At 35.9% G+C, this 24,850-nt stretch overlaps 1 protein-coding gene across 1 annotated transcript; it reads left to right on the forward strand.

Moving 5' to 3' along the window:
- Positions 1-11,383: 11,383 nt before the first annotated feature.
- Positions 11,384-20,327, forward strand: LOC129259958 (toll-like receptor 4). The gene is made up of 3 exons (XM_064114259.1): positions 11,384-14,486; positions 15,892-15,905; positions 17,265-20,327. Exons 1-3 carry the CDS (start codon positions 13,849-13,851, stop codon positions 19,271-19,273), a joined length of 2,661 nt encoding a protein of 886 aa, XP_063970329.1. The 5' UTR covers positions 11,384-13,848; the 3' UTR covers positions 19,274-20,327.
- Positions 20,328-24,850: the final 4,523 nt, after the last annotated feature.

The raw sequence follows: 24,850 nt of genomic DNA on the forward strand, positions 1-24,850 counted from the left end.
AAAGTACATCTGCATGACACTATTAAAGTCAGCATTCCTCCAGAAGAACATCCTTAGTCGTACCATAATTACTAAAAGGTTTATTCCTCTGGATAACCTCACAGTGTACCCATGAGTAACACATTGTGGTAAATAAATCCTGGAAGTGGTACACACTTACCCTTTTTACACAGGATTTTCTTAGCCCCGGACTATCGCTAACCCCGTACTATCCTTAACCCCGTACTATTTTTTTTCCTTTTTACACATGCCAAATTGTTATTGCTAACCCCGGATAAGGAATGCTTGCTTTTCACACACGAAACTCGCTAACCCCGGACTAGTGGTTTTTGTCGATCATTCGTAGTACAAGTACTTCACTCGTACCTTTTTACACACGCTACAATTTCCTTAACCCCGTACTATAGGTGGGGCCAAATTGCCATTTAGCCCCACCTATAGTACGGGGTTAAGCTTAGCCCACTTTCGTTTTACACTAGCGATCTTAACCCCGTACTATCGCTCTTAGCACCGCAATTGCTGGGATAACCCTGCTTTTTTGCAGGGCCAAATAATCCCGTACTAAAGGTGGGGTTAGCCCACTTTGCAAAAATGCTGTGTAAAAAGAAAGTGGGCTAAGCTTAACCCCGTACTATAGGTGGGGCTAAATGGCAATTTAGCCCCACCTATAGTACGGGGTTAAGGAAATTTTAGCGTGTGTAAAAAGGGTAACTGTGTAATCAATGTTGGATGGTATTTGATGGTGATGTTAAGGGTGTTCCATTGTGTTGTGTCCTCTTGTTGGAAAGGCAATAATCTGGTTTAGTCCTCCATCTGGTTTGTTCATTGTCTCACTGAGGAATTTCTGTTTACCATAATTATCAGGACATTAATATTATTATTTGCATACGACTTACTTAGAAACTATAGCTTTAATATTTGGAGATGGTTGCCATAGGAGATTTATAAAAGAGGAAAGAACAGAAAATGAATGCTTCATCATGAAGCAGCAACTGGATTCAGCAAGAACGTCTAATCACGATTCCTGTATCTGAGAAAGATGCCTATAATGCACTTTAAGCCTTCATCATGAATTTATGAATGGCTTTCATGTCGCTCGTATAGGCAAATGCCCATTGTTACTCTTATTAAGCATGCCCAGAGATATTGTGATCCAAGCAAGTACTCATATTCACCACCAAGACAAGTGATGATGATGATGATGGGTTCTTGTAAAGCGCCGGTATCCGCCTCAGCTGGGCGCTCATGGCGCTTGCTCAAAAAATAGGAAATATCTCACAAATTTCAATGTCTTCAAACAGTGCTTAGGATCATCATTCAGTTCAAGTACTGTTCTAGTAATACTACAATTGAGTTATTCTTGGGATAATGTTGGAGTGGGGAACAGAAAGGTATACGACTCAAAAAGTTGATTGGGTCTCTGCTCTCCTGATAAATTGGGGAAGGCTATTCCACAGCTTTGGTCCAGAGATGTAGAAGGCTCTGTCACCCCAGGTTGTGTGGCTGAGAGATTCCCTCAGCAATGCTTGATCTGCTGATCTGAGACTGCGTGTTGGTCTATGCTGAGATAAGAGCTCTGATATGTAGGGTGGAGATTTATCGTTAAGCGCTTTAGATACAAGGACCCCAAGTTTATATGTTAAGTGGTGTGCTACAAGGACCAAATATTCGAAGCTAATAGGCTTTTATTTGTACGGGTGTGACATCTTGTGCTGATCACTTGGCAATCCAGGAGCTTGCTAGCATGGGCTATACTCGCAAGATGAGAAACGCAAAGTCTCTACAAAGTAAAGAAGAGAGCAAGACTTGGATGAAAATAATGAAGCATTCAAGCAGTGGGATCCATGTAGAATGGACTCATCATTGTACAATATGAGTGGGGTAACTGCTCGTGACAAAAGTCAATATCAACCAAGCAAGAAGTGAAGGGAAGGTCATCATGGTTAATACACATAATCTACATGGAATTTTAGAGGAAAGTATCACGTATGTGTTTCCTTGAATATTTATATTATGTCGGATGCTTATTTGCATAATATGTAATTTACACTTCAGATATTAAGCTGATTATTAATGTTTTTGCCATTCTTAGTGATCACATCATATTGATCTAGACTGAAATGTTTTCATAACTGTTTTTGTGAGAAAAGTCAAAATTTCTGGATTTTTTTTCCTTATAAAAATGCTCATATATATGCAAATGAGGTAGATTTATTAACGATTTCTTATTTAAAAAATAACTAAATTTGTAAAACTTATCATGGGCTTCAGTTCAATTCGTATTGTTTTCTGCACTTGATTTCCAATATTTTGATTATTTTCCTTATTTGTAATCTATTATGGCTTATTTGCATAAAATGCAAATTTTGTGATTTTCCTATATGCTTATATGTTTAAGGACTTTTAATATGGTGTTTAGGAAGCCTTCCTGTAAGGTATTGCCATATTCCAATTTCAATAGATAATCTACTTGCAATTTTTGAGGGATGTATCACCAGTGTGTTTTCTTGAATATTTATAACATGTTAGATACTTTTGTTTTCATAATATGCAAATTACACTTCAGACACTAAGCTGAATACAAATGTATTCAACGTCCTTAGTGATAGCAGCATGTAAATTTCAATATTAATGATATTTTCAAGCAGTTAATGAGAGAAAAATCACAATACCTTGACATTTTTCCATATAAGGATGCTTATTTGCATATTATGCAAATGAGGTAGATTTTTTTGCACTTTTGACAAAGAACATTGAATACAGTTATTTATAATGGATTTCGCTCAAATTAAATTGTTTTGGACACTCAATTTGTAATCTTTGGCTATTTTCCTTATTTTTCTAACTTTTTATGGCTAATTTGCATAATATGCAAATTTCATAAATTTCCACTGCTTGGATTTCTTGGGACTTTTAGTATGTTGTTTAGGGGACCTTCCTTGAAATAATTGCAGTGGAATATCTCGTGTTGCAATTAGTGGTGGGTAAAACTCTATATTGACTGGACTAAAAAAGGCCGGCGTCAATCGGCGTCAATGGCTGTAGCTGTGACGTGGCCGTTAATTCCTCCCTCCACTCGTTCCTTTCAGGGTTGTGATAAAGCACGTTTTTTTTTTATTTAAAAAAAACTAACCCTAATCAAACGATCGTTATTGTTTTAAAACGTTTGAAATCGTTTTAAAACGTTTATTCAGTCTAACGAATAATTATGCAATGTTCTGTAAATGCTCTGGCCTTACTAGTAACGCATCTATGTTATGTAATCCGGCATAAGAAGGTCCTTACAAAATTAATACTAGTAATCGTTCCACTGATTTGGAAGTGTTATGCGAAGAAATCAGTGAGTCGAGAAATTTAAATCGATCATCTGAATCATTTGTTTGATACCTATATTTACCTTAATTCGGAAAAGTGAGCTGAAACTTAATTTTCTATATCTGAAAGCCGTGAATAATGTTTGCTTTTAGTATGATTTATACACACTACACACCATTAACAGACTAGTTTAATATCTCTGTTGGTGATCCTGAAAGTTGAAGGGGTAATGTTGCCTTAGCTTTTCTTTGCTCCAAAATTAAAATTTTATTACCAGTAGTCCTTTTTTTTATCAATAAAAACCTTTTATCCTGCTAATATACAAGGTAAAATAGCAGGAATGAGAAGTTAAGTGCAGACAGTGTTTTCTGTTTAGGTAAATATTTATACACTTCTTGCAATTATATAACATTTAAATGTAAAGATACTCTGAAAAGCAGAGTATAAAAGCGACCTTTTCCATGTTTTCATAATCATATTATATGGCTATATAAAGCCTCAGTAATTGAATTGATAATATTGATGATTTCATAAAATAATAGGCCTTTAGCTTATGCCAAGAGAGCGAGTTACATGTTTAATTCTCTTATCTGTATTGAGTGGCAGAAAGTGCCAGCTAGAAGAGAAATTTCACATCCAGGGGTAATGTTGCTTTCGCATTTATTTTCTCTATAACTATAATTTATGAGTCCAGTCTTTGATGAATAAGAACTTTTCGTCCTGCTTATAACATACAAGGTGAAATTAGCAGCTAGGAATGAGCAGTTTGAAATTAACAGCACAAATTGTTTTCTTTTGAGGCCAATACTCACACTTGCAAACATTTCAATGGAAACATATTCTGAAAGGCAGATTATAAAAATGAATTCCATGTTTTCATAATCATATATAGTCCAGTAGATATGTGAAAAAGATGCTCGAATCTGGCAGAAAGTGTGAAATTTGGCACACAGGGGTATTTTTGGGCGCTGATTTCAAAAATTGCCGGCCCCAAGCGATTTGACCATCGGGTCGGCCGCCATTTTGAAATCCAACATGGCCGCCATGAAAAATCATTAAATGTAATTTTCTTGAGTTTTATATGAACTGCGGTATTGAAATTTGGCATATAGGCTTAATTTAGGGTGCTAATATAAAAAATTGCCGGCCCCAAGTGATTTGACCATCGGGTCGGCCGCCATTTTGAAATCCAAGATGGCCGCCATGAGAAATCTTTAATGTCATTTTCACGAGTTTTACATAACGTGTTACACTGAAATTTGGCATATAGGGGTATTTTTAGGCACTGATTTCAAATATTGCCGGCCCCCAGCAATTTGACAATTTGGTTGGTGGCAAAATGACCGCCATTTTGAAATCCAAGATAGCATATGAAAAATCGTTAATTGTCATTTTCTTGAGTTTTACGTGAGAGGCGACACTGAAATTTGGCATATAGGGGTATTTTGAGGCACTGATGTCAAATATTGCCGGCCCCCAGCAATTTGACCTCCAGGTCAGCAGCAAAACGGCCGCCATCTTAAAATCCAAGATGGCCGCCATGAAAGATAATTTGCTCAAGTATTACGTATGGCCTGTAACACTTTAAATTTTGAAAAAAAACTTGATCTTTGCATCCTTGATCAATGAAAAGAACATAGTAAATAGATGCTATTTTGAATTCCAATATGGTTACCAAGTTCGAATGATGTTCAACATTATAATGGTGAGTAAAACCCATTGCATTGGCACTGAAAACAAATCCAACGCAACCACATCTTTGTCCGTTGCAAGGAATTTGGCATCCTTAATTGCTGATATAGATGTTACGTAAGTATGAAGCACCATAAATACACAAACCAGCTAGCTTCTTCTGCAGTTACACATTTGAAGTGGCTTTGGTTGAATAATAACCATCCAGAACAATCATTTTCTGTTGAGAGGCTTTAAATTATTTCTTTGAGTTTTATATGATCTGCATTATTGCACTTTGACAAATCGACGGAGTGTGGGGTGCTTATTTCAAATATTGCTGGCCCTCAGCGATCTGATCCCGAGTCAGAGGCAAAATTTCAGCCATCTTGAAATCCAAGATGGCTGCCATGAAAAAAGATCATTGAAAAAAAATCACTTTATCTAGTATCACGTAACGTATTATTTTAAAGTTTGGCATCTAGGGATATTGAAATTGCCCCCAGTAATCTGTCCAACAGATATGCTGCAAAATGGCCACCATCTTGAAATCTAGAGAGGGTAGACTGTCATGAAAATTCATTAAAATCATTTTCTTGGTTTTAAACAATTTGAGGCACTGCATTTTAGAAATACAGGCAGGATTTTGGCCCGCTGGTTTTAGAATATTGCTCCAATAATTGCAATATTTTATTACAAATCAACATGAAGAAAACTGCTCCAGACTTGAAGTACTGATGGTTATATAGTAGTATGATGATGATGATGATGATGAAATGAAATTAATATTAATAATGGATGATAATGATACATATTTTATTGTTCAAAATAGAATTCAGTAACAGAAATGCTCCGAAAATTTATTTTGCCCATACCCTGTATATCGTGAGCCCGGCAGCAACTTAGCAGCGCGACATCGGACGTTGCTCTATCCTTTAAAAAGGGAGTTCACCCCAGAGAAAAGTTTGTTGTAAAAACAAAAGAAAATATGATATAAAAAAGATATTGGTGGATCCATCAAAGATATTAGAATTTTAAGTTTTTGATTTGTGACGTCATATAGGCTACTATACGAGCAGCTTTCCCATTATGTTGTGTGATATAAAATGCATATATGGTTCATCATGGGTATTTTTTTTTCTTTCTGGAGCGGGTGTGAAATCATTAGTTTGTTGATATACTGAGGGTCCAATAAAATTGATTTTTGTACTATAAGAAACATGGGGGAACTGCTTGCATCTGACGTCACAAATGCACCAAATGAAATTCCAATAGCTTTTTAAATATTTGATGGAATTTCCTCAAACCTTCAATATTTTTTTTCATTACTTATTCTGTTATTGTTTCAATAAACTTTTTGTCAGGTCGAACTTCCCCTTTAATTCGTTGACCGCCAAACAGGTTAGAAGCAGCTCCCCTTTTCTAACATCTTTTGGTCTGATGCTGTCGGAGCTTGAACTCCCGATCTCCCGATTGTGAGGCGAACATGCCCCCATTGTCAGATTGTCGAACACACGATGGTTATTCAAAAATGCCAAATTTTAAAATAATACCTACATTATAATTATGATACTTGATTTTTTTTAATGATTTTTTTATGGCAGCCATCTTTGATTTCAAGATGGCTGCCATAAATTGGATGAACATTACTGGATTCGAAAGAAGTCTATGGAGATCACAGGGAAATCTCAGTTGTGGGCGATGCCGTCGAACTTAACACACGTGTAGAAAGCAACTCGGACGCCAAAAGAAAGCTCATTTTCTTCTCTTTTGACTGATAATACATATGTTTACTCACCATTCTTGTTGCAAGAATTGTCAAGTTATACAATTATCCGTTTTAACGGACAAATAAATGAAATGAAATGAAATGAAATGAAATTATAATGTTGAACATCATTCTAACTTTTAAACCATATTGGAATTCAAAATAGCATCTATTTACTATGTTCTTTTCATTGATCAAGGATGCAAAGATCAAGTTTTTTTCCAAATTTAAAGTGTTACAGGCCATACGTAAGACTTGAGCAAATTATCTTTCAAGGCGACCATCTTGGATTTTAAGATGGCGGCTGTTTTGCTGCTGACCTGGAGGTCAAATTGCTGGGGGACGGCAATATTTGACATCAGTGCCTCAAAATACCCCTATATGCCAAATTTCAGTGTCGCCTATCATGTAAAACTCAAGAAAATGACATTTAATGATTTTTCATGGCGGCCATCTTGGATTTCAAAATGGCGGCCATTTTGCCGCCGACCAAATTGTCAAATTGCTGGGTGCCGGCAATATTTGAAATCAGTGCCTAAAAATACCCCTATATGCCAAATTTCAGTGTCACACGTCATGTAAAACTCATGAAAATGACATTAAAGATTTCTCATGGCGGCCATCTTGGATTTCAAAATGGCGGCCGTCCCGATGGTCAAATCACTTGGGGCTGGCAATATTTGAAATCAGCACCCCAAATTAAGCCTATATGCCAAATTTCAATACCGCAGTTCATATAAAAACTCGAGAAAATGATTGCAATAATATATCATGGCGGCCATCTTGGATTTCAAGATGGCGGCCATTTTGCCGCCGGCCAAATGGTCAAATTGCTGGGGGCTGGCAATATTTGAAATCAGTGCCTAAAAATACCCCTATATGCCAAATTTCAGTGTCACACGTCATGTAAAACTCATGAAAATGACATTAAAGATTTCTCATGGCGGCCATCTTGGATTTCAAAATGGCGGCCGTCCCGATGGTCAAATCACTTGGGGCTGGCAATATTTGAAATCAGCACCCCAAATTAAGCCTATATGCCAAATTTCAATACCGCAGTTCATATAAAAACTCGAGAAAATGATTGCAATAATATATCATGGCGGCCATCTTGGATTTCAAGATGGCGGCCATTTTGCCGCCGGCCAAATGGTCAAATTGCTGGGGGCTGGCAATATTTGAAATCAGTGCCTAAAAATACCCCTATATGCCAAATTTCAGTGTCACACGTCATGTAAAACTCATAAAAATGACATTAAAGATTTCTCATGGCGGCCATCTTGGATTTCAAAATGGCGGCCGACCCGATGGTCAAATCACTTGGGGCCGGCAATATTTGAAATTAGCAACCCGAATTAAGCCTATATGCCAAATTTCAATACCGCAGTTCATATAAAACTCGAAAAAATGATTGCAATAATATATCATGGCGGCCATCTTGGATTTTAAGATGGCGGCCATTTTGCCGCCGGCCAAATGGTCAAATTGCTGGGGGCCGGCAATATTTGAAATCAGTGCCTCAAAATACCCCTATATGCCAAATTTCAGTGTCACATGCCATGTAAAACTCAAGAAAATGACATTTAATGATTTTTCATGGCGGCCATCTTGGATTTCAAAATGGCGGCCGACCCGATGGTCAAATCGCTTGGGGCCGGCAATTTTTGAAATCAGCGCCCAAAAATACCTCTGTATGCCAATTTTTACACTTTCTGCCAGATCCGAGCATCTTGGCCATTTTTTGTCACATAACCGCTCCACTAATATGGCTGTATTAAGTCTCATATTGAATTGATAATGGTAATGATTTCATAAAGTAGTATAGCTTCTGTGAAGAATGGGGGTTATAATTATGTTTCTCTTGTTTACATGGAGATTAGCATAAACTACATGAGTGCTAGGCACAAAGGGTCATTCCCCCTCTCGTGGGATCTTGATTTTAGAAGTGGCAATTGCGCTATGTAAAGGTTTTTTTTTTATTTTATACTCTAAAAATTGTTATCAATTGATAAATTGTTATTTTGCCAGTACACACGGTGAAATCAGGCATAAAAGGAGCAATGAAAACTCACTTTTAATTTGATGTTAATACATGCAAATGAGGCAATTGTAATACTGAACTCAAAGGAACATTTTCTCAAGAGTTTGGATATGGAGGGGTTTCTTTTAGCATTATTGAGTAGGTATCTGATTATATTTGTTGAATAGATTATGTTATAATCATACAATAGTACAGCCTCTGTAAATTTTCATCAATTATCTCTTGTATGTTTTTATACATGCAGACAATATCAAGGAGAAAGAATTGGTTTCAATTTTTAGTTCCAATCTACAATTTATATTTGATCCATATTATGAGAGATACTTTGATAATCAATTTTCAATATTATGGCATTTGGTCCCATTCAATTTCTGGGATGGTAATAAAATGGCAGTCTTTGATACATTTTTTTAAAGAACCAACAGAAATTTGAATCGTTTCAAATTATACCTTTTTTTCATTTCATTTGATACAGAAAATTACATTGCCATGACCTCACATTTTACTGCTATAGCATTTATTAATTAAAGACTGTTAATCAGAGCGGCGGAACATTGGTTGGTAAATTCTTTGGTACTATATTGTGTTATAAATATATTTTGAACTAATCATATGTGCATACAATATATAATATTTTTAGGTCAGTAGTAAGGTACGGCATTATGGGTATCCCATAGGTAATACACGCGTTTTGAATTCCTTAAGTACACAAGTGAATGGGGCAACTTTTATTAGGAGAAAGGTATTCAGGACATAGAAAAATTATGAGGGTATTTTTGTACACGTCGAGTGTTTATTACTTAGGACCCTAACCCTCATGAAATGGACCTTTTCCTAACCTTAATAAATGGACTTTAGCCTTAACGTATATATTAAACGCAACCCTCAACATCCGTATTTATCATATTTTTTTATCAAACATTTTTATTCTTAACATTATGCGATAATAAGAACATCAGCATCATCAGTATTATCGCAATTATTTTCCGCATCAGTATCATCAACTCAAGTATTCCAAACACCACCATCGTCAACATTATCACCCTTATTATTAGTACTATTTGTTTGGCGTCACTTGTGCCTGGGAGGCAAATTTTAAGCGAACTGAATCTCTTCCCGATATAACTGATTTGGGGAGTGCAGGTGGACCACTTCACCGGGGTTTCCCCCTACTCTTATATAAATAGTGCAGTGGGTTCTTGACGTGCAAAGGTGGTGACTCTCCTCTACACGGGGCCTTCGTTTAACGTCCTATCCGAGGGACGGTGTGTTTTATACTGTAACATAGCGTGCATCTATGAAACAGGGGAGAGGCTTTTACACACAACGCACTGGCTTTAAACATCAATTCTAAGCATATATTTCGTGGCTCCATTAACATTGATAACATCCATCTTGCTGAAAAACAAGAAACGAAATTCTTAGGCGTATTAATTGACTATAATTTAACTTGGAATAGCCACATTCGTTATATTAGCACACTTGTTGCCAGAGGTATTGGCATACTATTCAAACTGAAATATTGTCTTTCCCAAAGATCACTATTTATGCTTTACAATTCTTTTATTTTGTCACATATATCATATTGCAACATATTGTGGGGTAATTGCAACAAAACAAAAATAGACTCAATTCTACGCCTCCAAAAGAAAGCACTACGCATTTGCTCCCACTCGCAATTTTTAGCACATACTGATCCTATTTTTCGGAATCTGAAAACATTAAAAATTCATGATATTCATACTTTCCAAACTGCCATTTTCATGTACAAGTTCTCAAATAAATCTATACCTACACCCTTTCAAGATATTTTTGTTTACAACAGCAACATTCATTCATATCCTACACGCCACTCATCCAACATCCACCTCACAAACCCGATAACAATATTAGCACATAAAACGATCAGACATCATGGCCCAGACATCTGGAATGATTTGCCCAATGATATTAAACTCACTGCATCTATCTTTTCTTTTAAAGCTTCATTAAAAAAAAATTATTTTATCGAAGTATTCTTAAATATCACACCTGCACGTTCACCCACTTGCACACACACGCACACTTAATTTCTTCATTTTTCTTCTTTCTCCTTTTCTGATGATTTGTGACGTAAGATTTTCTTCCAGACCTAGAACTATAGAATAATTGGTTTCCATGTAGCCCCTTTCCCCCTTTGGCTGCTATTACTCAAGCGTTTATTTTGCTTATTTTCACTACTTTGTCTTATCCTTAAATTGTATTCATGTCTAAATTTTGTTATGACACTACTATAAATTTGTCACATTACAATGTACTTTCATGTCATACTATGATTATGTTTATGTATTGTAAATTTATTTTGACTTTACAATAAATGCAGAAACTCCTGCAAAAAAAAAAAAAAAGCTCTATCAAAGAAAATGTACCGACTTTGATTCCATACCGCCCATAAACGTTCATTACACAACCATAATTACACATCAGACAATACTGCCATACTATCATGACTATAGGAACTAATATCTAATCTTTCGTTACGAATCACCACTAAATAACATCACTACAACATAAACACGTATCAGATCCTTTTTTTTTTCTTACCTTAAAGCTTCATTATCACGTATCATCACGTTATTACTCTGCAGACAATGTTTTAAAAATATTATTAGGAACATTAGTATCATCTTGTCATGCCATTCAGAAAATAGATTGATATTCACGATAAAAATATTAGGGTTCAGTTATTAACGTTGTCTTGAAAGTATTTTGTTGTCAAGGTGATGTGACATTTTCAGTTGTGTCGGTGTCTACCTGTATCATACGTCTCTTACTCGTCGTCGTCATCCGTCTCTTCTTCGTCACCATCATCTTCATCCTCATCATGATACTGGAATAAACCTTCGAATTGTGAACCATGCCTGGCTAACACTCTCTTTACGGCTTTCCGAAAATCCATGCCATTTTCTAATCTGTCTTTGAGATCGGACATAATTTCATGATTGATATCGGTTTCACCGAGGTACACGTTGAATTCTTTTAGTACAAACACGTTAGTATCTCCATGCTCTGGCTCTGGCATATGGACAAAGACTGTATAATAAGTGTAAAATGAGGTAATGGTAGTGACATCACCAGATCACGTAAATGTTTTTAAGTTGTTAGGATTCTACCCAGTAAAACACATGAAGAGCAGATACTGGGGGCATTATTTGTTCCACAGATGGAAACATGTATTATCAGCAATTGTTTTTTTTCCGGAGTTTCGCATTTTATTCAAGATCAAGTACAAATAAACAAATTCCTACAATAACAATGACAAAAATGAATACATTTTGTGTGACAATCGAAAAAAAAAATTATACATAAGACTCAAAACTGTATTATAAATAAAGCATATGTTTAATAGTAATTTGGATAAAAATGCAGGGGCCAGCTATAAAATAAGCAGGAATTTTCTTGAGACAATAGCAGGAGGGAGGGCTACATGGGAACCGTAATGGAATATTGATAAAATTATGTCACGAAAAAGAAAGTATTACAATTTAGAAACTTCGTTGGGGGAGATAGAGAATTCAAAACTAAATCAATGTTATCATGTTTGTTCAGAATCGTGATAATTTATAAGAACATGCAGTCATATACGTCCCTTGTTGACAACTATAATAGGCTGAAAACGTAGCCTAGACTGCCTAGTGAGCAATCAATTTTTGCTGAAATCATTTATTTAATAGCAGAGACATAGTGAAGATGACTATATCTTATTTTGCAGATTTAATATCATGCACAATGCAGGAAACATCAACAAACTGGGCATATCGTTTACACACATTAGCTATATGGGGGAAAACAGGCCAAAAATGCACCATGTTGAAAGGGGGGCTGAAACCAGTCTCTAGGTCAATTCAAATTACTGAAATATTTTCTATATTCTCTAAAGTAGAAATATAGACAAAGAGAATTATATTATGCTTGACTAGAAAGCACTATATTTGAACAAAATATTATGAAAGTTTTATTAAAAAAAAAAAAAAAAAAAAACAAGCATAGTTTAGTTGAGATAGTCTCTCTTGACTTCATGGTATGTGTAGAATGTCTAAAAATTGTGAATAGGGGCCATTCTGTAGTGACGTCATATATTATGTTATTTCGACGGGAAGACCACGGATAAAACCCGGCAGCAAAACATTTTTGTAAACTTCAGGGCCCATGCAATCCAGCTATGGGGTCATTTGCTTGTCCGGCTTTCGGTTTAATAAATCGTCTGGGCTGCCGGATTATATACTAACAAAAATCTGCTCTGATTTCAAATCCCCCCCCCCCTTACGAAATCATAGACCCTCCCCGAGCCTCAGCACCACTTTTTTCAAGTAAACGTTTACAATAAAGCAAATATCTTGTCATGTGATTTTTCGCTTGGCCATGATCACCCCTCCCCTTTCAAAACCCAATATGCAGTGTTTATTAGGATGTGACATATTCTTATGGGTTCATCTCATCGGAGTTTTCATTCACATTTCCTCAACGGTTTGTTTCATATCATAACGATAATGAAAATTATTTTGATAGATTGAGTGACAAAACAAGTGAAGCTTTGAAATAGAATATGAAAGTACGTTTTTCAAGTATTGATGAATTAAGTTTATAATCACGAACTACTAATCAATTTTGATTAATCTATTTGCAGTAATTAGTGTTAATGACATGAGTGATGCCGTATTTATCTTTTGTTGCAGCGTTTTATACAATTATTGTCAATTTGTTCAAGTAAATTACTTTATATATGTGAAATTAATATTTCAGCAGGTTAAAAACAAAACTGAATCATTCCCATTAATAACAATTATAAATGACAAAAATCTTCTATATTGAGCAACCATTGGATGTCAAGAGTTTACTTCAAGTGCTATGCTCCCTATCATAAAATGTTAGGCCGACGATACAAGTGAATCTGTATCTAGTTTCCTTTATGTAAAAACCGACATTGAAAGATAATAGGTCTATACTGTTTGACAAACATGACAAGAGTATTGTTTTATTCAGATGCAATGCAAGAAGGAGAGATCGTAACATCATGTCAAATTCATCTGGATTTTACTCCTCGTTCTTTGTAAATCTCATCATCATTTCCTCAATACTATATGTGCATGGAATTGTTAGAGATGAGATAAACCCGTCTTTCGCATACACAAATAAGCCATTTCATGGATGTGACATTGAAAAGGAGGTAGCTTTGTGCAATGATCAACAACTAAATGACGTTCCCCAAGACCTTCCCCAGGACATCGAGTGGCTTGACCTGTCTCTGAATCATATCACAGTTCTCTTAAACTCTTCATTTACTGCATACCCGATAATCAATACCTTGGATATTTATAAAAATAATCTCAGGCTTTTAGAATCTGCCACTTTTTATCCCTTAAAGTTCTTGAGATGGCTGGATCTCTCAAATAACAATCATCTTGTATTACCAGTGACAGACATCTTGGAGATGTCTCTACAGCTTTCCGTTCTTCATCTAGAGATCTTGAATTTAACATCAATCCAAAGCGACACATTGAAGTCAATCACACATATACGTGAATTATATCTGTCAGATAACACTCTTTCTTCCATCAAAATTAGTTTTTGTACCAAGGTTGACGTAGTGGATATGTCCAATAACAAAATACACCGCCTTACTCCTGAAAATTTCACACTCACTTGCATTTAGTCCAGGATAGGCCCCATAGACAAGGGGTCGAACCTTGTTTTTTTAGATATACAATGTTTTTTGATGGTTTCTTGTCAATTCGAGGGTGCTGATTCCGAATCTGAATGATGCCACTCTTGTAACCTTGAGCATTTTCCGCAAATTGGCAAAATCCAATATGGCCGCCAACATATGCAAATTACCCATGAAAATAATAAAATTGCCAACACATTAGCTATAAAATGCATGTAGTTGTTGTGCAGAAGTGAAATACCAATTGGAAAAGCGATATTTGACAAAATATTTATTTTATTGATATTCAAAATGGCCGCCATAACCCCTGTATACTTTATTATGTAGAATATGAATGGGGAAAATATTTTTTCATACAAGAGCACTATTATTGCATGTGATTGTGACCTGCGAGTGGACTACTGTCTGAAAACATGACTATTAACAAAACTATGTCATTTGTATACTATCTAATGTGATAAATGCTGTATTATGATATTCAACATGGCTGTCATAGACCCCTTATACTGTGTACAATATATAAAAGGGGACAAATAATGTTCACAACCTTTGAATTTGTTTGACTTTAAAATGCCAATAACTGCGAAATATTGGTGTAACACTGTCTGACAACAAGGATTTCTAACGAAACATATCATTTCCCTTGCAATTTCGGTAATTATGCTGCATGTTGACATTCAAAATGGCTGCCATAGGCCCTATCTGTATTATGAACAAAGCGAATGAAGAAACTAATTTTCACAAGAGTAAAAACAATAAAATTAATGTACGAGTGAAATATTGTCTAAACACATGATTTCTGGCGAAACATATCATTTCATTTTTCATGCATGAGATAAATGCTGTATTGTAAAATTCAAAATGGCCCCTATGGGCCCTTACAGTATTATCTACAATGTAAATGGGGACAAATACTTTTGAAAGAATTAGGATTTGCCTGACTATGAAATCCATATAATTCTGTTGTATAAGGAAAATATTGTTTGAAAACGTGATTTTTTAAATGAAATATAACATTTCCTCTCCCATAGGTGATAAATACTGTATTTTGACTTTCAAAACGGCCGCACAAGCCCCTACAAATTCTGTAACATGCGTATAGGGAAACTAATCATCACCAGAATGAGAACCAAAAACACACGTAACTATGTGATGTATAGGTAAAATTTGGTCTTGAACATGATTTCTGACTAAATACATCACATAATGGTTGAGAAGGTAATAAAGGCCTTACTTTGAAATTCAAAATTGCTGCCATAGCCCAAAGTAATATGTACATTGTAACTGGGGACAGATAATTTTGACAAAATTTTTACTATGAAAATGGCTTAATTTTTATGTAAGTCTTAAGTATTGTCTAAACCCAATGATTTCTAACGAAATATATCATAGTTTGTGTCATAAAGGTGATGAATGCAGCCTTTTAAAAATGAAAAATGGCCGCCATAGTCCCTTATCTTAATATGTAAAATTTGAATGGGGAAAGATAATTTCCACAAAGAAACATATTGCAGCCATTTTGAAATCTAAATATAGCATTTATCACCTAAATAACAAAAGAAATGATCTATTTGGTTACAAAATCATATTTTCAGACGATATTTCACTCATACATGCAACACCATTTAGTCAAGCAAAGCCAAATTCTGTTAAAATTATATGTTCCCATTCACAAAGTACATAATAGGCCTACCGTTAGGGCCTGTAGCGGCCATTTTGACTTTCAAAATACATTATTTATCACCTACCTGGCAGAATGAATGATATATCTTGTTAGGAATTATGTTTTCAGACAATATTTTACTCTTAAATCACAATTATATGCATGTTATGGTGCTGACTCATGTGAAAATTGGTTTCCCAGATCGATTGTACATAATACAGTCATTGTCTTTTGGCGGCCATTTTGAAAGTCAAAATACAATATTTAACACAAATATGAAATCCGAATAATATATTTCGTTGCACATTATATTTGAAGACAGTTTTCCACTAATTTACCACAAAAAAATACGTTTTAGTGCTCACCTTGTGATTGTTTTTGTCCTCTCTCACATCGTAGATCATAATTTTAGGGCCTTTGGCGGTCATATTAAATATCAAAATACAGGGTTTATCACATACATGGCATGTTAAATAATAAATTTCGTTAACAATAATGTTTTTAGTCAGTATTCCACTCGTTTATCTCAACAAAATGCATTTTAGTGCTCACTCTTGTGATTTTGTTGTGTCACCATTCACATTGTACATAATAGTGTTAGGGCTTTTGAAGGCCATTTTGAATATCAAAATACAGGATTTATCACATAACTGACATAACAAATGATATATATCGTTAGCAATCATGTTTACAGACATTGCTTCACTCATAGATCATAATTACTTGCATTTCAGTGCTCAATTTTGTAAAAATTAATTTTCCCCATTCATATTGTACAGGGGTCTATGATGGCGGCCATTTTGATATCAAGAAAATAAATATTTTGACAAAAATCATTTTTTCAGATATTATTTCACTCCGGCAGCACAATTGCATGTACTTTAAAAGCCAATGTGTGGACAATTTTATGATTTTCATGGGTAATTTGAATATTATGGCGGCCATATTGGACTTTGCCAATTTGCAGAAAATGCTCAAGGTTACACGAGTGGCATCATTCAGATTCGGAATCAGCACCCTCAAATTGACAAGAAACCATAAAAAAACATTGTATATATAAAAAAAACAAGGTTCGACCCCTTCTATCCTGGACTAATTGTAGATGTTCTAGATCTTGTCGGAAATCCTATAGAATTCGTAAACCCTGAGGTGATCGCATCACTCCAAGTTCGATTATTGAGAATCGGTGGATACCATTTGAGTAACGAGATACTAGCGAATATTTCCCTCGGAATCTCAAAATCAGACATCGAAGAGCTCACAATTCTGAGTGGATTTATTGGGGAGTTTCCTAAAGTTTCATTTGATCCACTGCATGACTCTTCTCTCTTGGCTTTGACCTTCAATCAAAATGGGCTGGAGAACTTTCGTCCTCTCGTCTTCTCGAATTTGACAAGGCTCAAACGATTTAGTATCCATGAGAACTATTTCCCCATCGAGAAAGTTCAACCGAATTTTTTTTATGGCATGGAGGCGTTGGAGAAACTAGATATCGTAACTAACCGTGTAAGCCAGATAAATTCTGAAAACCAGACTTGGACATTGAACATAACACATTTTAACTTAAGACAAAATATGTTAAGAAAAATAACCGAATCCACATTTCGTGGTTTAAGAAATTTAGCCATCTTAAACAAAAGCTACAATGATCACCTTGTTGCCTTAGAGCTGACAGCCTTTTCAGGACTTGACAACATCCAAACGATTGATCTGTCCTTAACCAGTATAAATGTTCTTGATCTGAAGATCCCAACGCTAAGATCACTATGCCTGAATGGTTTGTCCGATTTATGGTTGCGATATGGAAAATCATCACCTTTTCAGCATCTACATTCTCTCGTTTATTTGAGCCTGGTGAATTCTAACATTAGCCCCATTTTCTTGTTTGACGAGCTAACAAACGCATCTCTCTTTGATGGACTATTGAATCTTCATTATTTAGACCTGAGTAAAAATGATCTTTTTACTATATTTGTATATTATGGGATGTTCTGGCAACTCACTCATTTGAATGAGCTAAAGCTAGACTCATGCCAAATTAATATGTTACATCCCCTTTTATTTTCAATGTTGGAATCGCTTCAGAAATTGAGTTTGAAAAGAAACCAAATCAGACAATTTGATGGTGCCTTTTTTATGTTGAGTGAAATAAGGACTATCAACTTGGAAGGCAATCGAATATATCATTTAGACAATACCCTGTTCGCAAACAACGAGAAACTTTTAAATCTCTCATTGGCTTACAACGAATTAACAAGCCTCAGTGAAAGTACTTTTAAGCCGTTCCTTTCCTCACTTTTGTCAATTGATCTGTCAGGTAACCAAATTGTTTGTAATTGCGATCTAAAATGGCTGATCTATTTGTTAATTAAGCAAGTTGTCTTGGAAAATGAAGAATTTACTTTCTGTTCACCAGCCTCTCTTGGGCCTATCCGTCGAAAGTCTATTCAGGATTTTGATCCAGATGAGCTATGTGGTTATAGCGTTCTCGTTTCCTCGATTTCACTTTGCCTCATTTGTTTGCTTTTTATCGCTGGAGTCGTTTATCACTATCGATGGCAGTTCAAGTTTCGACTCTTTCTTTTGAATTTGGCTGTACTTGGATACAAGGAGATGCGAGACGCCAGGGATCAGAACGACTATAAATATGACATTAACATAATGTTTTATGACGACGACGAAGAGTGGATTCAAGAGCATCTTCGACCTGCTCTCCAAGAACACCTTCCACAGTTCCAGAGGAACGTCTTTGGTGACGAAGGCCTTGTCCTTGGTATGCATTACTTAGATGCTGTGGATCATGCGGTGACCCATAGTTACAAGACCATCATCGTACTCAGTAGAGCTGCTGTGAGAGACCACTGGTTCATTCTCAAGTTTCGTACTGCCATGGATCACGTGAGTGATACTCTGATTGAATTCGTACTGGCGATTTTCCTTGAAGACATCCCAGATGATGAAATGCCTTTCTTGGTGAGGTTGTATCTAAGTGATGGCAGACCGTATATCAACTGGACAGATGATGTAAGAGGACATGAATATTTCTGGAATGAACTGTCCAAGAGACTGACCTTCAATCTAAGGACGAATGATATGATCCCAAATGAGTAGCATTCAGATTTAAAATCACATTTATGACTTATATACATCACTCACTCTACGGAAAACAGGTCCAACTTTACACATTTACCAATGTCACACTGGAAACACCTTTAAAGGCGCCCCACATTCTGAAAGGTGTACATTCGCAATTCTGGGAGGTATACTGTAGGTGCAGAATTACACCTTCAACGGTTCTCCGACTGTGATATTGATTTCATAAGTACCAAAGTTGCGAAGTTGAAGCTTCTTTTTGTTAGAGTGTTGAATTGTCCAGATTGCATTCTAATGGGTATAAAAGAGGAGTATGATCATAAATATTACACTTACAACGATTGATGATTTTGATAATAATTATATAGTTTCATTGTAAAGAAATGCATGTTAAAGTAAGGCAATCATTTGTGGTTTTAGATAAAACGACTATAATGCGCCAGAGCGCCTGCAGGCAGCATGGCGCCATGCAGCTGGGGTAATAACATTATTGTAATGCGCAGTTGATTATGTATATAAATTGCGCAATATAAATGTACAATTGTTATTATCATTATTAGATGTACTATTGGAATACGATTTACTACACCTAAAAGAAAATCAGATTATAACCATCATTTAGGCTATACGTGGCCTGTATAGTAAACTATAATATTAGTATATATTTGTCGCTATTTGGACTAAAGTGCTTCTTGATTTAGAATTAGGCACGGCGTTGTAACATTTTTTTATATATAAAGACGAAATCTATAAAATAAAATAATTTTAACTGAGTTTAATCTATTGAAAAGAATAAAGATGAAAAGTATTTGGTTGGCGTTTGTGCCATTGGGGTGCGTAGGGAGGCAGCGACCTATCCACGGGGGATTAGTCTATTGTTACTGGGGTGCTGAGCATTGTCACAGCACCCCCAGTAACAATAGATAATCCTCCGTGGCCAGGTCCATGTAGGGAGGCATGGAAAGTTCGGCCCCTGTGCCTTTTTTTTTTCAAGTAGTGAAAACAAAATATGGTAGAACCCCTTTGTTTGGCTACAAGCAGAAATCAAAAGGATAATACGAAAATACATTTATTCTTAATATTTTTATCGATTGGGTTCATACAAATAAAACTTATATGCATATATTAATGCTCTTTCTCTCGACAATTTTCTCAATCCATCATTATCATAATCTAAAGTTAAAAAAAAAAACCATAGGCCTACAGAAAGAGTACATGCTTTCATAGGTTTCTGTACATTTCTGATTTCGTATGTGGTGTAGATCAGACGAAAGATTATTTTACGGTATTTTCTCATCTCTCATATGCATGCATATTTATAAATTTCATGATGTAACAATTGGAAGTGTCCACATTAAAAATCCTCTACTTTTCGGACTGTCAGAGGAAACCTTTGTCATTTTCTTAAAAATTTGTTTTTCTAAATCTCTTCATAACTTCCCAGCGGTGTCAACGTTATCACAATTATCATCATGAACTACTTTGAATTAAGAATGATAAAAAGTACATTTCTAGATTAAAACATAATACTAAAAGGGATTTTGATTAAGATCAGGCCCCAAATTAGATCAAGTTCTTTAGAAGATTAACATCATTTAACAAGTTTACATCTATTTAATTTTGAATTGGCCTATAAAATTATGATTCATGTTTAAGGGAATGAATCTATACGAGTTGGTAGATGTGAAAATGAAACAAGATTACTCTTCTGAAATTCCAGATACCATAATGTACAGATATAAAACCATCGAAAACAATTTTAGGCACAACAATAATAGGCGAGCGGCGAGAGGCCAAAATTTGGGACTTTAATCCCCCCGACTGGATCAAAGCAAAAACATGCATCATTTTAAAGGAAATTTTCTGAATTTTTTAGAACTGAGAATTAAAAGTGTCGCAAAGTGTAGCTTCACCATGGAAACCAGCCTTGAATAGGCCACGCCCATTTTTGTGATAAATGCAAAGCAGTAACTTATTATTTATATTTGTTAATCAATTACACTAATTTATATATAAATATAGACTTTACAAGGATAAAATCACTACAGATTGAAAGATATGATAACGCCTAGCAACCAAATATATATTTCATACATATTTGATTTCAAAACTGTTGCATAGCAACATTATTTTCCCTAGCAACCATATTCACTTTTCAATATTCTCTCTTTTTTACCAGATTAATTCATTTTATAATTCTTTTAAGTTTTTAATTTGTAAAAACTAATAAAGAAGGTGAATTTTGATGAAAAATGAATAAAAGAGGAAGACTAGGATGTATAATGCATTTATGATCATGAAAAATTACATTATTGCCATGTTTGATTAACCCCTGCATGTGACGGATATCACTATTTTTGTGTGTATTTAGGACTATACGCATCAGTATGGTCTATTATCATTGAATGGATTTTATGATATTGTTATAAATCATTCTTAGATACCCTGCTGTGTCATGTTATCTGTTCAAATCTAAATAATTGAGTATTAATATATTTTTCTGTTACCTATGGAAACCATTATGTCGCCTAGCAACAGCATTTTCCCTAGCAACCATAATTTTTTTGGCGATATTTCAAGCCTGTACCTCCCCAAAATTCCCTTTTTTTTGTCCTCAAAATGCATCTTATACTATTCTAAGCATTTATCGTGGTGATGGCAATTAATTTCAGCCATCTGGCCAGGCAGTCGGCATATTGATAGATGGCATGGCTGTATGCACAAAATTTTTCCTTGGGGTGGCAAGACGACTAAAAAATCTCCATGAAACAAAGCGAGGGAGCGAAGCGACTGAGTTTGACAAGGGGCGCTTTTTCATAGTAAATTGAAGGATATCATGTACAGCTTTGGTGAATTTTGTGAAAATTTTCAGTTTAACAATTTTTTGCCGCGTACGGAAATGGGAGAGGAAATGGGTGTTATTAACAATATCATTTAGTTTTTTATTTGGAACATTTTATTATATAACATTTTAGGAAGGTTAATACATATCGCTCTCCTAAAGCGCCTTGAGCATTTAATCAAAATGGAAAAGACGCTATATAAATCCTATGTATTATTATTATTATTATTATTATCTAAGACCAACCAATATTAGTCTTTAAGTGTCTGCAATGGGAAACGAATATGGCAAATATAATTCCTAAACTGTATAGTGATCATGTGAACTCAAAAGCTAATTACTGAATGGGGTACCTACTAAAATATGAAAATCACAATGATCTATCAAAGTTTCTACCTGCAATTCTGGTAATTTTACTGTGTTATTGCAAGGTTTTTTTTTATTATTATTATACCAATGCATGGGCAATGGGGCAGTTAACACAATAGTCTACTTGCAGACCTTCAAGCAGGATTGTTGGTTTATCTAGACAACTTGGTGAAAAAAGGCTTTTCAATGATCATCTGCCGTGATTTAAACACAGATCAAGAGATCCACAGTATATGTCGTACATAATCAAGTAGACAACAAAAATTACTATAATCTGAGCCTGTTGCTCACTAAAACCGGTTAGTCCCTGTACATTCTATATTACTGATTCCAGCAGTTAATTAGCAGGTCAAATATCTGTTTAAGAAGAATTTATTAGGAGTATAGGCCCTAATATTGTCTCATCAAGCTAAAGGGCAAAGTCCTAATCATTGAACTTATGAGCATTTCTTTAAGTTCCTTCTATAAACCTTCTAACCAATCTTTCTCCCTTCCTCGAGAAGCCCCCTTCGATCGAGGAAATGTAATTATTGGGGATTTCAATAGTCACAGCATTATCTGGGGTTATGAAGAAACCAACGAGATGGAGAACTTGTGGAGAACTGGTCAGATGCAAATCAGATTGCATCAATCAACAAAATGTGAGAAGGTTGTGCTTGACGCTTGACCCGCCCACTCAACATCGACCTATTGGGCTGAAGGTGAATGCAGCCATCACTCCACGCACAGTTCCCTTTCACAGACGTTTCACCCTGAAGAAAACAACCTGGGAGCAGTTTGTTATAGATCTGGATACCTATCCACAGGATCCTCCAGCACTCCCTACCCATTTGGAAAGCTGTTAAAGAAATCATCACAGAAGAATATTCCAAGAGGATGCCGTACAAACTATTCTCCGGGCTTGACGGATGACGAAGCTGCTGTACAATAAATAGTTCAGGAGCTTTGAGAATTACCCATTTGGTGCCGATACACTTGAATGTGGGAGAAAATTGACAACTGCCATTCTGGATAGTAAAAAGAAAGTGACAGTAATTTAATAAATCAATGGATATGACTCAAAACAGCAGAAAAGCCGGGGAAAGCAATTCGGATCCTTGAAAACGACTATGCGAGTCTCAAACTACACCCCTAGTGACCACCGACCAAGTTGCCCACTATATCTTCTTGTGTACAGTAAAGGTAACCCTTACTATTGCCCGCGAAGGGCAAACCTCCCTAAAAGTGCAGAGACAGCCTCCCAACTGAGAGTCATTTGAATACACATGACCATTCACCATGAACGTCTTGTCTGTTTTGCTATGCTCTCAAAGAAAATAATGAAGAGCAACAAGGCACCTGGGATATGAGGTCCTCTGTGAGCAGATCACACTTCTTGGACCTGTTGTAGCCCAAGGGCTGCTGACATGTTAAGGGTTGGGGGTAGTTGCCTAACTCGAGCCAGGTTAAGACCCAATCAGCCCAAAGAGTAACAGAACATTCTCTCTACTCTGTCACACATACAAGCCCTTTGAAAGGCTCCTGCTTAACCGCAATGAGTTTCTCATTCCAGTAGGCCAGATTCAAGCCAGGAAAGTCCTTTACTTATCAAGTACTCAATCTGACTCAGTACATCAGATGGTTTGAGGAAGGTCTGAAAACTGGAGCAGCCTTTGTTGACTTCTCTGCAGCTTATGAAACAGTTAATCATAGGGTAGGCCTATTTACGAGGAAAGTCATTGTGATGACAAAGGACGTCAAGTTGACAAGGCTAATTTAGAACATGCCCTCAAACCGGTTGTTTGTGAATCTCAGTGGTTCCAGCAGTAAATGGTGGAGGCAGAAAAATGGTCTCCCACAAATAAGTGTCCTTGCCCAACTCCTCTTTTACATCTACACAAACGACCAACTAATCCACCCAAACACCAAGAGCTACCTATGCTGATGAACTGTGCATTGCCTCACAGAAGCAGTCATTTGAAGAGGTGGGAAAACATCTGGCTCTTTACTATCCAGAGGAAACCCAACTTAGCGTCTTTCACCTTAACAATATAGATGCAGACCGGAAACTGATGGTCAGATGGTGTTGAAAGTGAATGAAGCACACCAGCAAGCCTGCCTACCTTGACATCACTCTTGCGTACAAAGAACATGTTGCCAAGACAAAGGCAAAAGCTGGAGAAAGGAACAACATAAAAAATAGGCTTGTTAACACATTATGGGGAGCAGATGCCAAACCATCGGCTCAACAGCTCTGCTGTATGCTACCAGTTTAACCCAGTCCTAATGCTGCTTGCAGAGCAATTTCTGGCTGTCTGCTACCAAAAAGAGTAGATGATCTTTACCTATTATGTGGCACGGCTCGGTGTAAAAATGGCAGAGGTAAAAATGGCAGAGGTAATAAT

The sequence above is a fragment of the Lytechinus pictus genome, unplaced genomic scaffold (assembly GCF_037042905.1).
Source record: "Lytechinus pictus isolate F3 Inbred unplaced genomic scaffold, Lp3.0 scaffold_19, whole genome shotgun sequence".
In the NCBI taxonomy this organism is placed as follows: domain Eukaryota; kingdom Metazoa; phylum Echinodermata; class Echinoidea; order Temnopleuroida; family Toxopneustidae; genus Lytechinus; species Lytechinus pictus.

What these genes read in the sequence shown, in the direction of transcription:
- LOC129259958 (XM_064114259.1), top strand. Translation starts at nt 13,849, where the DNA reads ATGTCAAATTCATCTGGATTTTACTCCTCGTTCTTTGTAAATCTCATC.